General features: G+C 35.5%; 1 protein-coding gene across 1 annotated transcript in view; it reads left to right on the top strand.

Annotated features, from left to right (window-relative positions):
- The window catches only part of SGCZ (sarcoglycan zeta), a 586,363-nt gene that overhangs the window by 549,772 nt on the left and 20,609 nt on the right, over positions 1-15,982 (top strand). The window contains exon 6 of the mRNA XM_087724454.1: positions 12,475-12,547. Coding sequence (XP_087580580.1) covers positions 12,475-12,547 — 73 coding nt within the window. The remainder of the gene's footprint in view (positions 1-12,474; positions 12,548-15,982) is intronic.

Here is a 15,982-nt window from a genome sequence, read left to right as displayed (position 1 = left end):
TATTTTATTAGTGCTATAAACATTTATCTACTTTTCTTAAATGGCATGATTCTTAAGAATTATCTTATTCTGAACATGCAGTGTAATGTCCAAGCAGCATAGAAGCAGGATACACTGTAATGTCCAGAAAGGATTTCTGACACAAGATATGTGTTCTAGAATTTGTGGCTTTCTCATGCATATCTCACTTTTATTGAGTTGAATAAACAAAATGATTTTATTCAACTTTGATGAACATATCAAATCAGATCTGAGGTATAAGAGAATCCTTGCAGTTCTGAAACAACAACTTTTATACTGTCTTAAGTGAAACTAGTTTTAAGTCCAGAAAATATACAGTAAATGTCTATGCAGGTCATGTACATTAGATATTACCCTGTTTCCCTGAAAATAAGACCTCCCTGGATAATAAGCCCAATTGGACTTTTGAGCGCATGGGCTAAAATAAGCCCTCCCCTGAAAATAAGCCCTCCCTGAAAATATTGCAACACAGCAGCAGCCATGAGGTGACCAAGCTCACCATCTCCTGCACCTCAAAAATATTAAGACCTCCCCGAAAATAAGGCCTAGTACTTATTTGGGGGGGGTGTCAAAAGAAAATAAGACCCTGTATTATTTTCAGGAAAACATGGTATTCAGACATGTTCAATTCACTTTTCATGCTTTTATTTAAGGACTGTGAAGAAGAGAATACAAGAAAAGTGACTTATTTATTAATTTATCAAATTTTTATAGCCACCTATCTCTCAAGAAGTGACTCTGGGAGGCCTACAACAATTAAATAAAAACAACAACTTACATAAATTGATTACTATAAAAATATAAAACAATCACCATTAAACATGTAAAATATACAAACACAGGAATGAAAAGAGTGAACATATCAACAGTAGAGGTATATTAAAGGGTTGCTGGTTCCCTGGGATCCCAAGTCTACTTACATAGCAATAGCACTTAGACATATACCGCTTCACGGTTTTTTACAGCCCTCTCCAAGTGGTTTACAGAGTCAGCATATTGCCCCCAACAATTTGGGTCCTCATTTTACCCACCTCGGAAGGATAGAAGCCTGAGTCAATTTTGAGCCTGGTGAGATTTGAACTGACAAATTGCAGGCAGCCAGCAGGCAGCAGAAGTAGTCTGCAGTACTGCACTCTTAACCAATGCACCACTGTAACCAGTTCTTGAGTAAATTCAGAAACTTTAACAGGGATGGAGGAAACCTGACTTTGTATATGGGGGGTGGGGGAGTTGAGGGAGACTGACTTCCCTTTCAATCCACTGAAACATTCACCCATAAGATCACATCTAGTGTTAATAAGGAGATAATATTTCATAATATCTCCATTTATATACCTGTATCATAAGGCTGTATTTCTCCTTGGTGAGGGATAATTATGGCATTATATTTTTCTGGTTGACCTCTACAAATTGAGTCCAATGCAATCTAAACATAATAAGGTCTTTTTTAAATATCTAAAGCCCTGGGGTTTATATAGGGTATCTGGGTTTTATTTTGTTTTATTTTTGCATTTTGATTGTAAACGAGAAGCATGGAGATGGGCATTTATTGATAAGATTCCCAATTCACAAAAGGTATTATAACCATATTTTTAAAACATAATTCCTTAGAAAACTTTGCTTCCATCCCCTGGCCAAGATTTTTCCTCTTCTTCCTCCCTTCTGCTCCCACCAGATATTTTTCTTGATAGCGTAAAACCCTTTCAGCTATTTTACTTTCTGGACTCTCTCATCAGTGCAAAACATGAAAACACTGCAACCAACAGCTGCTGTCGTGTTTTTTCTCATTTCTGAGCATTGATAAAATATAGGAAATATTGTTAAAAGCATGCCAGCAAATACAAATATCATCTGACCAATATAGCACTTTTTTCTGATCTTTGGACCTGAATTAATAGTCTGTCTCCAGTGGTGTGATTAATCCCAGCCTGTGTTTTTAAAGCTTATTTATTTCTTTATTTGTTTATATTTTAGTGTTTAATCACATACGCATCTGGAAGCTTCAAATTTTAAACAGAATAATAAAATAACTATAAAATTAACTTATTAATGTTTTTTTTAGAAAAAATAACATTAATTTCCTGCATTAAAAATTAAACAATGTCTTATAAAGCTATTTAAAGTAATCAACTTTTGGAGCTTACCTCAACCATATAACAAGGGCCTAATGTCTGGAGCATAGAATGAGCAGGACATTTCTGGTTTTGGGTTTTCCTTCCATTAGTAAATCCAATCTATTAACCGGTCTGTAAACTGCACTGTGGTTTTTTCAAAAATAAAATGAAATGAAATCTTGGAAAATGATATTGGCATTTCTCTACAGTTAGCAAGACAAGCATGAATATCTCCATAAAACCATCAGCTTAACTTGATAAACTCTACTTTATTAGCCAGCTGGAAGGAAGCTGTTCAGCTTGGGAATAGTAATAGTAAGAATAGTTCCAGACTGTTGGCTTTTGTTACATAGGGAAACTCATATTGTGACTGGGCAGCAATGCCCAGTGGAATAGGCAGTAATGAACAACCAATAATAATCAGATGACTGAGAAGACAGTTTCACTTCTGTTTTTGTACATTTGATATCTGATATCTCCACATGAAAATAGAAGAAAATAGCTAATCTTTTAGAATTATACTAAAACATAGCTAAGCAACAATTCAGGTTACTTCCAAAAAATTATTCAGGTTGGATAATTTGAGGGATCCTTGGTACTCTCTGAGCTTGCTTGTAGAATAAGAGGAATAAATGAATGCTATTGTCGGCCCTGAAGCCATTTTGGGGAAATCTTCAGGGCTGCCACAGCAAGGCCAAGTGGAGCTATGGGAATGTAAGGGAGTAGGTAGAGATAGCTGGGGGATGTGTAGGCAAAATAACATTCTTTCCCATGGGAGCCAAGGATGCTCAACCAGGTGTTGGAAGGGAGTGGATCAAAGCCAGCCAGAGTTGGGACGATGACCTTATTGGATTATAATGGACCTATGATCTGGATGGCAGGGCCTTTGGACTTTGATTTGGGTGGGGAAAACCCTGGGCCCTTCAGAGTCAGATTTTCACCAGCCACGTCAATATGACATCCCAAATAAATATATTCTTTGAGGGAACCCTAGGTCTCAAAGTTTTGATTCCTTTGGGGTTATTACTTAGAACCCTGACAGCTATATTCTTTGAAGGTAACTGTTGTTTTGTTCAGTCAAGGACAGTGTTCCATTACTGAGGTCTTAAATATCAAATCAAATCAAAAAAGTATCTAGTGACAAAATCCACTTTCTAACAAAAGGAGGTAGAATTACAAAAGCATCATTTAGTTTTCACCAGTCACCCTGTTCTATAAATAGAATTAAATGAGAAAAATTTGAAGGAACAACAAAAGCTGAATTCATCTGTTCTGACCTCTTAGCGTGAGGTCAATTTTTCAAATGCTTTAGGAGCTACAGCTGGATCACACTAAAGACAAGAGTTTGTCATAATGCTTCATATTACCCTTGCCATTTTATTTCTTCAGTGCTCCAGAATTATTTACAGAAAATTGATGTACAATAATAGAAGAAAAAACTCATTCAATGAAACAGAAATACATTTCTTTTCTGTAGGCTCACATTATTGCACTAGTAGTATTATAGTGTTATGAGAAGCAAGTTCCCTATCAAACAAATTTATACATAATATTTGATGTGGTTTTCTCATAATGTAAGCATTTTTATGAGTATATAGGTTGATCCACAGTATTTTTATATATGTCCTACAGTATTAAATACAGATACATGGTAGTCAGAAGAGGAATACATGTGAAGGTTTCAGTGGCATTAGAAATAATTGAGGATAAGTCCTCAAAATAAATCAGTTTTCAGATTGCACTCATCTTTGTCATATTTAGCCTTACATCAAATGTTGAAAAATATTCCAGACCATCTCAGTGGTGGGTTTCAAAATTTTTTAGAATCTCTTCTGTAGGTGTGGCCTGCTTTGTGGGAGTGGCTTGCAGGCCATGTGACTGGGTAGGAGTGGCTTGCCAGCCATGTGATCGAGCGGGAGTGGCTTGATAGTCATGTGACTGGGTGGGCATGGCCAACTTGTAAAATGTCGTGAAACTCACTTAACAACACTCTTGCTTAGCAACCAAAATGTTGGCTCAGAAACTCTGGAATTTGAAGCACGCAAGTCTTAAAGCTGTCAAGTTACAAGACCCTTGCACCCCTAACCCTTTAGAAAAAAAAACCCAGGGAAGTTCAAACTTGACAGCTTTTAGACTTTACGGTTAGGTAGGACTCTTAGAGGCAGGTGGGGTGATTGGTGAGCCAGCCAATCAGTGAGCAGTGGGCGGGGCAAGTGTGGTACGGATGGGCAGGGGGAGGGAGCTGGAACCGGTTCTAAATGGCACAATAGATTTGTGGTACTTCTGCTATAGAAGAAATTAGAACTGGCAGGAATCCATGCCTGATCCATCTAACTCTTTTCATTGTTTTAAAAATGGTAGCATTAAATTTATCAATTTAACCCTTTAACACTTCTGGAAATTCTTATGACAACATAAAGGTGTCAAGACACAGCCTAAACTCCAAATCCTTAAAAGTTTTTGGTCTGGAATACTGAACCAGTGCCGTCATTGTGATTCATTCCCATTTACAGAGCAACCAGGCAGAATCCTCAAATCTATGATGCATTTATGAAAGATAAAATATAATCAGTATATAATAAAAGCTTATGCTTTGCCCTGTAGTTTAATTGATAGTTTTAAAAACTTGTAATTATGCAAAGGATCTGAAGACAAATTTAAAAAATAAGAAAAATAAGGACGCCTTCCTAACCTGGACATAAATTTAAACAAAGAGATGTCATATCATTAAACTTCACTTATTATTTAGGAGTTGAATAAATCATATCAATCCAGTATAAAAAAACTTTGTGGAAACCCATATAAACCAAAACATATCTCAAAATCTGCAATAGATTAATGGCTTAGCAACTAAAGAAATCAGAGCTGCTGGATGTTGGTAATTTTGAGTAAAAACAAGAATGTCAACTAAAAATTTCATATTGCCTTATGATCAGAAATTGTCATCCATTCTGATTAAAAATACTATGCAATTTGTACTGTGCAACCTAGCTTATGTCACCCGCATTTATCAAAGAAATAGGTCTTTGGTTACAAGACTATGCAGTTCTTAGTCAGCTGGGGAATAATAATTGTAAAGTTTAAAGTAAAAGTCACCACCTATGAAATACCGGTATTTGTAAAAGCCTTACTATAAATCTATAATAAAATAAGAAGTTAAAAATATCCTCTCAACATGAGAAGCAAGAGTGTCCCCAAATTTCATAGATTAAATTTTAATGACAATTTTTGAAGCAAGAAAATAAAAATTAGAAACCAAAAATTGTCATTAAAATTTAATCTATGAAATTTGCCATATGTATCTTTAGGTGTGGGAGGTGGGACTTTTATATTTTTGTTGAAAAGAATTGTTGATTCATCTATTTGGAACCTGTATGAATGTTCCCATTTGAATCTTGAACAGATAGTATAGTAGAGTATTATATTGCTTTATTTGTTGAGGTCTAAAAGTCAATAATTGATTTTCCCCCTCTTCCGGTTATTGTTGCCTTATGTTATAGCCTTTATTGTCATTGTACATCATATACACAATGAAATCGGTTATTATGCAATGTAATACAAATTCTCCTTCTACAACTATAAAACTTGTTAATCTAACAGTCTAGAAAAGGATAGGGTGCATAAATAATAATAATTCTTTAACAGTCTCAATCAGAGGTGAGTTGCTACCAGTTCAGCTTGGTTCGGCTGAATCGGTAGTGGCCCAGAGGCAGCTGAGAGTGAACCAGTACGGTGGCTCTTTTGGCTCTCCTGCCCACCCACCCACCCACGCTCTATACCTGGTTTTATGTCAAAAGGCAAATTGTGCATGCACGCACAGCATGTGGTTCCTGAGCGAGCCCTGACAATCAGCTGGTTGTCGATGAGGTGGTGTGTGGATGGAACACGCGAGCGATCAACAAACTGGTATTGAAGGTAAATGCAACTCACCACTGGTCTAAATCTAAATGTTAATCTTTAGGCAATTGTTGCTTCTTTTTTATTAAACAAAATGTACAAGAATGAATAAATGCTTCAGTGGGTTCCCATGCCAAGGGCAATAGTGTAACAGTCCTATTAATACAATTTATCTCTACTACTTACTCTGTCATTCTCTAAGAAAATCTTTATCATTCAACAAATATGTATTCAAGGGGCACTTATAGAATATACATACATAAACTTTCATCAAATTGAAGAGTGTATCATGGGAGCATGAACTGAGATTAATCAATCTCAAATCAAAGAACAAGAAATCAAGAAACAGTGGAGCCTGAAGAAATTGTGATAGAAAATAATCCAGATGTTTTACTAGTGCTTTGAAAGCAGTACTATGGGATGCAGATCATCATTACAGGTAGTCCTCGATTTACTACCACAATTAACCCCAAAATTTTTGTTGCTAAGTGAGACATTTGTTAAGTGAGTTTTGCCCCAATTTATGATCTTTCTTGCCACAGTTGTTAAATGAATCACTGCAATCGTTTACTTAATAGCACAGTTGTTAAGTGAATCTGTCTTCCCTATTGACTTTGCTTGTGAAAAGGTGATTGCGTGACCCGGGGACACTGCAACTGTCATAAATATGAGTCAGTTGCCAAGCAACTGAAGTTTGATCACATGACCAGGAGGATGCTGCAATGGTTGTAAGTGTGAAAAGCAGTCATAAACCACTTTTTTCAGTGCTACTGTAACTTTGAACAGTCACTAAATGAAATGTTGTAAGTCGAGTACCTGTATTAGAAGTAATGCTTGCTATTGCCACGAAGCTATGCCACTGAGTTTAAAGATTCCATTTTATGACAGCACTTAAAAAATACCCCACTCTTTTTCATCTTCAAGAAAAAAAACAATGCTTTTAACATACAAAGAAAAACTATAAACAAGACCTGAAAATTAAAAGAAAATAGAAAAACAGAAGTGAACCCTCATCAGAGGGGGAAAAATAAAATAAATGCAAAACAAAAATCTTAGTTCTTAAACAATAAAGTAAGCATGGAATAATATTGTTCAGAGTTTCCACATCATTAGAAATCCAATTCATTTATACAAAGTGAACACATATCTTCTATCCAGAGTTAAGTCAAGTGTAAAATAGTCAACTATTTAACTGCAATCCACTCATAAAGAAGTTCTTAATAATTTGACAGATTCCAATCTTTGGCATATCCCCCCCCCCCAATATTCCAGCAACCTTATGAATACTAAACCAGAACAAGCCAGAAACATGAATCAAGGTCTCCTCAAAAATGTACTTCTAACAAAGATGTTGAAACCCACCCATTATCATAAGCCTAGGAATATCTAATAAAAATCCTTATTTCATCAGATATAATGAAACATTCTCTAAAACTTTATTGATTGCTTAAATAGAATATTCTTACTATTTTTTCTAAATTATTTCCATATCTTTCTCAGTTGTAGTTTTCAATTGTATGATAATACTTTGATCTTGCAAATTAATTAGAGTGGGGGAAGGAGAAGGTGTGTAATTCTCAAATGTTTGTTAAATTGGAGAGGACTTCATTCACAGCAACATCATCATATAAGTTACATCACTTGTGCCATTTTATAACATTTGAGCAATTATGCAAATAACATAGCATTTCATAAATGAAACAAGTATTTTGCTCATTATATCTGAAGTCCACTAAATTGAGATCTGCAAAAATTGAGTGTAAATGAGGGACTCATAAACCTCTTTAAGTTACACTAATGGCGTGGAAGTTTCAGATGCTGTTAATGCATCAAGCCCAAATTGTCAGGTGAAGAGAAATTTTAATTAAATATATTCCCATTCAGTAGTTTTAGTCGATCCAAATTTATTTTGCAAAATATTGGATGTTGTAAAGGACTGGTTGACAGTGAGCTGCACACAAAAAATGAAAAGATTTTCCAGCTATTTCAGTTTATAATCATTCCATGATATTAATTTGTCATGGGAATTTTAATTTCTTTCCCAACATTATCCATAAGTTCTAGTGCAAGGGGAGGGGGGGTGACAGGCTAAATTTCCTGAAAATATCATCCTAAATGGAAGATCATATGGTTTTTATTTGTTTATTCATTTTAATCAGTCTATCTCAGGACAATCAAACTCACAGCCTGGATGTGTCATGTGCTGGCCATGCCCAAACCCAGTTTAGTGAAGGGGGGGGAGTCATGATACATCACATGACAATGCAAGTTTGACACCCCTGGCCTACCTGATCAAAATGATTCGGTCAGTTTAGGATTTACCTAAAGGTAAATTTTCCTCATTTCACTCCATGGTCATGTCTAACAATCTTTCATCAAAGACATGAACAACTGAAGTTTCTTTTAATTTTTTTTTTAACTTTTATATGTTTAGCTTTCATCTTAATTTTTGTTTGTTTCACTGAGACCAATTCTTGCAAGATAAGAAACCACTGGAATTCCCACCTGATTTGGGACTAAAATCCCTTCCATTTGCTTTTCCAGGGAAGCAAACCCACATGGTTTCTAGGTTATTGTAAATTAATTTCAGCAAACTCTGCAATCATTTTTTTAATTCCCTTATCTGAAATGAACAATACATTCCCCTAGAGCTGAGTTCATTTACTCTGGCCCGAAATGCTGTAATTAAATTAACAGGCTCTCTTTAAATTGCATATACAGTTCTCTCAATAGAGGAACGTAATTACCCAATTTTGCTTCTATTTGCTACTATTCTGTGGTGTGTTTGTGTGTGTGTGTGTGTTTTCCTTTTGAGAGAAAGATGCTATATGTAGAAGCTCTTTCATTTGCTGTTTATATAACAAGTATCCTCTTGCTCTGTTCATTCTCTGGATGCACCGCTACCAACATCTATCACCAAGCTTTCGACGCTGTAATTTATAATATATATTTCCAGTGATATTAATGAAACCATGTTCATTGTCATTTTCTAAAGGTTAGATCTCAGTAACTGGTAAATTGAGCAGAATAAGTAGTTTACCCCAGTCAGTGTCTGAGAGTGCTACATCTTCAGTTTCCATAGTTTCAAGGAAGGACAATTTGCAAATGCATGACTAGATGTGGTTTGTACTGAATTAGGATGAATGCCATGTACACAGAGCTCTGCATCAGATAAATATCTTTTAGAATCATGCCATTTAAAACAGCTCCATTTATCCTGCAGGGCATTGCTTGCTTTACTGGAATGATATCTCTTGGAAGATTTTCAATGCTCTGTCTTCTCTAATCTCTAATCTCTTTATGGCTGATTCATCCATCTTCAGGGTCAGGCAGTTTAAGAGAAAGTACTACACCTTCATTTTTTGTTGTCTAATATGGGAGATTAAAATTAAATTCAATTAGTTGGTTGTAATAATTTCAGTGATGTATATTTTGTACTCTGTATCTGTATATCTCTCTGTGGTGTGTGTGTGAGAGGGAGGGAGGGAGGGAGAATGAACACAAACCTTTTTTCAAGCCAATCATCAAATTTAGAAAGGGAAAAAATTGCCCCAGTCCTTAAATGCCCTTTCAAATTTTTACTTTCTTTCACAGTATATTCCCATTTTACATTGCAAACAGTATTGAAAACTGAAATATTTAATGGGGAAAAAATAAACAGATTTGTCTCTTTCATTCTTTATGCATAATGATTGTTGGATTAAGGAGCAAAACCCAAGGTATTGGGAAACATGACAGTGCATTTAAAGTGCATGTAAAGACCGAAAAAACAAAGAAGAAGCATGTCTGATCCTCTCACAGATTATGCTCCTGTCACTTGTGATATCAAATAGAGGAGGAAATATATTTAGCAACTAGATGGGAGAAGTGGATGGGAGGGTTGTTTTTTTTTTACCATGGTAAGAACTGGAGGCACAAACAGGATCAAGCTGGGGACTTTGCAAATTCATCTCCATTGGAAGTTCTATGGTCATCTAATGGTGTTATCCAAGTCTTGATCAGAAATCTTTCTCAAAATCTCCAGCCAAATGAACAGATTGATTCATTACTTTCGTTGGGAAATGTGGTCAGTTAGCATTCAAGCAGTAGACTGGAAACTTACCTAACTGAAGCATAAACATATGCAGGTGACTTCTTTCTGCAACATGACCAATGTTTGAGTGAGATAAACTTAAAATACTATTTCAGTATTAATGAAGTTTTTCCTCTCTTTTTTGAATGCCATGTCTTTAATATCTATTAGATTTTCCTACCATTCCACTACAAGAAGTGGAAATAAGTTAGATTTACTCTTTCACCTGATGTAATGGTATGCAGGAATGGCCACGCAAGACAGAGGAAAGAGCCACAGCCAGGAAAATGGTCAGATAACAGGCAATTTAGCCTACAGAAGGAATGTAGGCAGGAACAAAAGCCTCAGAAAGGATGCTTCCTAATGTGGAAGTATGGCAATTGTTTCAGAATGGAACTCTAGTTTCTAGGGTTGTTATTGGTAACAGGAGAGAAATGTACTTCCAGGCTTGCAAAATTCTGTCAGTTTAATCTTGCAATAAGGTATAATTAATTCATCCAGATGTGTTTCCTGTCTACTTGGCAAGGCTATCAGTCTTGCAAGTATTTTTCTCATGTTTCCTGTATAGCCCAAGACGACAGACAGGGTCCTTTCTGAGATGGTTTGCTCTGCCCACATTCCTTCTATGGGTTTAGGTTAAGGGTTAAGCTGCCTCTATTGGACCAAATGAGCTGTAACTGAACTCAATTCACAAGGTCATTCTTACACATCTTTAGTGTATATCAGGTGAAACAGGCAACAGAGGCAGGATATGGATTCATAATGGAGAGAGGAAAACTCATATTTACCGATGAAAAATAGATAGTGGCTTTCAGTTCAGCCATGAGGAAAATCTAGCTCTGAGAAGTAGAAACAAGCCTTATGAATTGCTGGGCTTGTGTGATTTGTCTTCCCCTTTCATTGTATAGGTGAAAGAATCGTTTAGGTTTTTTAATGATCATTTGTTCTTAGTGTGGGTTCTTGGGTGAGAGAAAATTATGGTTAATGAGCACCAAACATGCTTTTTCTGAATAACAAACAAAAAAGCAAATTCTAGTTTGGCACAAACATTAAAACAATGTGTCAGGCCTGCAGCGGTTCCTTTAAGAATCTTTGGCCTGCCACACTCTTATTAAGGGGGGGGGGATTTAGCAAGGGGTAGAATGTGTTGTTTTCAAAATAAAAAAATTCCTTCCTAGAAGCTCAAGGTCATCTTTTGTCTCCCAAACCTTTACACCTGACCGGAAGCAGTTAGGCGTAGAAGAAGAAGATTGGACCATGTGATGGACTGTGGGTGTGGGGGCAAGATCATGAACTTTTAACTGGGTGGGATTCTGATGTAACTTCCAGAGTTGGAATCCCCACAGCATGATGCCAACATGCCTGCCTTATTAAATTGGAACTTTAAGCATAGTTTTGCCTTTGACTCTGATTTAATTCTGCATGGTATTTGGAACGCTGACACAACGCTTCTAATCTGCTTTCTACCTGCTTGAAAATAGATGGTTGTTACTTATCAGTGATTGTTTTTCAACAATCTTCTAGAGCAGTGGTTCTCACTATGGTCTGCAGATCCCCAGGGGGGCCACAATGTCATCACAGGGAATCTATGAAGGCTTGAAGAAATTTTATGATTTAAATCTTGAGTTAAGTCTTGGGAGTCCATGGCCAAAAAAGGTATTTAAACAGGGACCATGGAAAAAAAAGATTGAGAACCACTGTTCTAAAGCATGTTAAATGGTAGTAAGAAGGAGAGTTCCGATTGTTAGAAGAGAAAAAATAATAATAATGTAAGATAATAGTTTTTATTGTAAAACATTTAATCAATTTGTATTTTACACCAAAAACATTTTCTTTTAGTTGTTTATCTTCACTTAAGCATTTTATAATATATTGAAGATCTGAATATGAGCCAGGCTTGGGTGCAAAAGGGTTTTTATACAGTACATTTCTAAATAAGTATAAATATTATGCACTTATTAAGAAGATAAGTCAGTCATTGTTTTCAACAGCCATATACTTTGTAGACTTATAGCTCCATGAAAGGAAAGGATTTTTTTACAAAACTGCAGAAAAAGTAGATACCTGAGCAGGGTTTGTCATGGACCTCCTGCTTCTGTGGAAATAATGGAACAAGTGTCAATTAATTTTACCAATGTACAGGCCTATAGATCAAGGCTGTTACTTTTAGTTAGATTAATTAAAACTTTTTCATGTGTTGTTGCACTGTCTTAAAATTCTTCTACAATAAATTTCATTGAAATAAATCTCATAAATATTAATTTACCTTATTATTAATTGTTTTTTCAGAAAGGGGGTTTCATTACTTTTCAAATGAAATGTTGACATGAAATGTAACTATCCTGTGTTCTATTCATGTATTTGTTGTAGGCACAGAAGGAGCTGTATTTGAGCATTCTGTGGAAACTCCCCATATCAGAGCTGAACCTTCTCAAGACCTCAAGTAGGTGTCTTAAAAGCAGTTTTTGGGTATTTGCAAAATGATTAGGCAAGAGAAGTTTCAATTTTTTATTATTTTCTTCACTAGAAAAGTTGAATCCTATTTGCATTCCTTGCACATAAATAAATGTCCCTGGGATGCTGGTCAAGTGGAGAACATTACTCATTAGCTCCTTCAGTGCCCCAGTTACAATGAGATCATGGCCAAATTGATGATGAAAAGTGAATTCAAGGACTCAGCTCATCCGATTGAATTGCCTTATTCCAGATGTGTTTCCAATTTACAGTAGTCAAGTTGCTATTTTTGCTTTGTTGCCATTAAATGATAGATCCTCACCTGTAGTCCTCGTAGTGACCATCTTATACCTTCAATTCATTCTACTCTTTTTAAAATATTATTGTTACTTTGTTTTATTATTTTTGTGCTATGTTACATTGTTATGGAAAGCAAGTTTAGTCTAGTGGTGTTTTTCATATAATTTTATTAAACCTATCAAAGTATAAAATACAAATGTGTATTGTGGAAAATGGGGAAAGGGAAAAAGACAGAGAGAGAAAACTGTAGGATAAAGGAGATTAAGAAAGAAAGGCATTGACTTCCTACTCTTTTCAAATTTGTTTCTTTAACCACAAATGTGTCTAATCAGAAAATCAGAAAATCAAAGTTTCAATTTTTTTTCTATCCCAAGCAAAATCCAGAACTGATTTGCAAGTAGAATTAAAGTTGGATGTGTACTTTTCTTTGTTTAATAAAGCAGTTAATTTGGTCATCTCTGCCAGTTCCATCACTTTTTCCAGCCATTATTGTGGGCATTAGTGTATCTTTCTATTTTTGCAGATAGAGCATTGTCACAACTCTCAACAGGTATAACAATGAAGTTCCAGAATTTTTCAAGTTCTTTGCCTTTTAACCTAAAAGAAAAGTCTCTGGTTTGATTTTTATATTTGTTTTGATTGTCTTACGTATTAAAATATGAATCTTTTTCCAATATTTCTTTGCTTTGTCAAAACTTCATTAAAGCTGATAAAAAAATCCTTCTTTGCATTTATATTTCCAACATACTTTTGAAACATCTTTATATACTGTATCTTTGGGAATTTGTCAGGTGTTAAATACCATCAGTACATCATTTCATAGCAGTTTTAGTAAATTTTAAACCCTTTATGCACATGTTTTCTAATTATTCAAGCATTACATTATATCCAGAATGCTTTGCTCATTGAATCATACAATGCTTTACATATTCATTCTCCAAATTCAATTTCAATAGCAATTTATAAACGTTTCAATAATATGCTCATCGTTGCCATACAGTACAATTTCAAAAGCCTTTTAGTCTAATAGCTATGGCATCAGGCTGGAAACTGGGAGACTCTGAATTCTAGTCTGGCTTTGGGCACAAAGCAAGCTCGGTGACCTTGGGCCAGTCAACTTCTCTCTTCCCTGGGAAGGAAGCAATGGCAAATCAAATCTGAAAATTTCTGCAGAGATTTGTCTAGGCAGTCTCCGAGAATCAGACCCAGTTGAATGGAAGAAGAAGAAGAAGAAACATCATGGTTACAACCAAAGCTGTATTGTATTGTGCATCAAAATATTTTAAGTATTTAACCTACAAATGAAACTTCGTTAATTGATCTAACACACACACTTTTCAGCAACAGGAACAAGAGAATGGCAAATCTTAACTGGATGACAGAGACCTCAGAGTGCAGGATGGCAAGGGCAACTGTAGCTGGAACTGTGATCCGGTGACTCATGCTGCTAGAATGAGGTGGGGCTGGGCTTTGTATTGTGAAAGGCATCAATGCACCAAGAACCCCGTATATGCCATGTTGCTGGGCTTGGGTGCAGCTCAGCTGCTTCTTGCAGTCTTAAATCCAGGTGGGTTACCAAGATTAGAGATTTAGTCTTCTGAACTTTTGGACTCGTGCTGGAGCCCATCTTCGGGAACTTCTCTCTGGCAGAGTGTGTGCTTTGGGCTATTCTGCATGCCATATTTATATGGCGCCATTGTGTGTGGCTTTTTAGATGAAGATTGGGGTTTTGATAGATGGCTATTAAGGCATTGGCTGTTATTTCCTTGTGCTGTCAAGCCCTCCCCTGCTAAGTACTTGATAAACTGGAGGTAAACCAACTTTATATTTCTTCATTTTGCTTCTAATAATCTTAATCTTTAATCCTTCAAATAGTGTCAGAGAACTTAATTTCATTTCATTTTTTCTTTCCTTTGCCCCTTCTCAAAAAATCTTCAAAAGTTTAACAAGCCTCTTTTGTAAATCAAACTTAAGAAAATGATTCAGGTTACTCTCTTGGTTTGTTATTTGCACATCCCATTTTAGGACTAAGGCATAAATCAGGTTTTTTGGTAGGGGACTGTCTGGATTACTTGTGGCAGATCTCAAGTTCTTGCTATGTCTGGAAAGAAGTTACAAAGAGCCAATCTATTCACCATGGTCATCAGCTCCACTTTTCACACTTTTCTTCAGTTCGTCATTTCTTCCTTGGAAGTCTACACATTTAAGAGCCATTTTAAAGGCTTCAGGAAAGTTCATACTATTTGTTCTGCTGTTGTTTTTATGGGGATTTTATGCGTTACATTTTGATTATTATTCCAGCCACAAATGTTTTCTTCTGCTGTTTTTATTATGTATTCTTTAACTGCACTGAATACCATTCAGATAACCAAGTAAGTGGGTTGTTTTAAAGCTAAATAAATAATGGAAGGGAAGGTTTTTGAGTTTATTGAGCATTGTTTGTGCCCTGCAGAACAAAGGTCTTGTTCTTATTATGAGTTATTTCAGCTAAAAATGTCAGTGGAAGGTTAGATATGCTGAGGCTTCTCCTTGAAAAGGGAACGTGCTTTTCTATGTTTTTTTTTTTCTTGAGCCATACTCATTATTCATTTGAATCTCCAAAGTTATTCAAAAACCACAAATGAAAAACAACTCACTTTTCAAGTCCATGAAACAATATGCATTAAAAGTGTTTAGGACTACTACTGAGAGCAGTATGTTCTCCCCAAAATACAATAAATATGGGAATAAAGAATAAATATCATATTCAAAAATGATGCAGTGCTCTAAGTCCAACTGAGATTTTAAATACAATCAGAGCCTTTTGTAAAGTATAGATCTGACATTACTGCTGAGTCTGAATTGATAATTTTTCAAAAAATACCAAAGATACTTGAACAAATGGTTACATATCATTTTAAAGTTCCATATCAAATCCATCTCCAAAGACTTGGTAATCCAGTTTTCAGATTATATATTTGATTCTCTCTTTCTTTGTTGGTGTTGTTTGGCATTCTATCATATCACATCCAAGGATGTAATCATGAAGAAAAATTCATTCAGTTCAGTCAATAAGTGTGAGTGTATTCATTTGTCTGTACTTTTCCAAGTTTTGTTTAGTAGCATTCAGAAAAAAATAAAGGCA

The sequence above is a fragment of the Thamnophis sirtalis genome, unplaced genomic scaffold, assembly GCF_051295495.1.
Source record: "Thamnophis sirtalis isolate CommonGarterSnake01/CBP01778 unplaced genomic scaffold, rThaSir2_p1.2 scaffold_10, whole genome shotgun sequence".
NCBI classification, from domain to species: Eukaryota; Metazoa; Chordata; class Lepidosauria; order Squamata; family Natricidae; genus Thamnophis; species Thamnophis sirtalis.
Note: the sequence above shows the minus strand (reverse complement) of the source record. Positions and strands in the feature narration are given on the sequence as shown.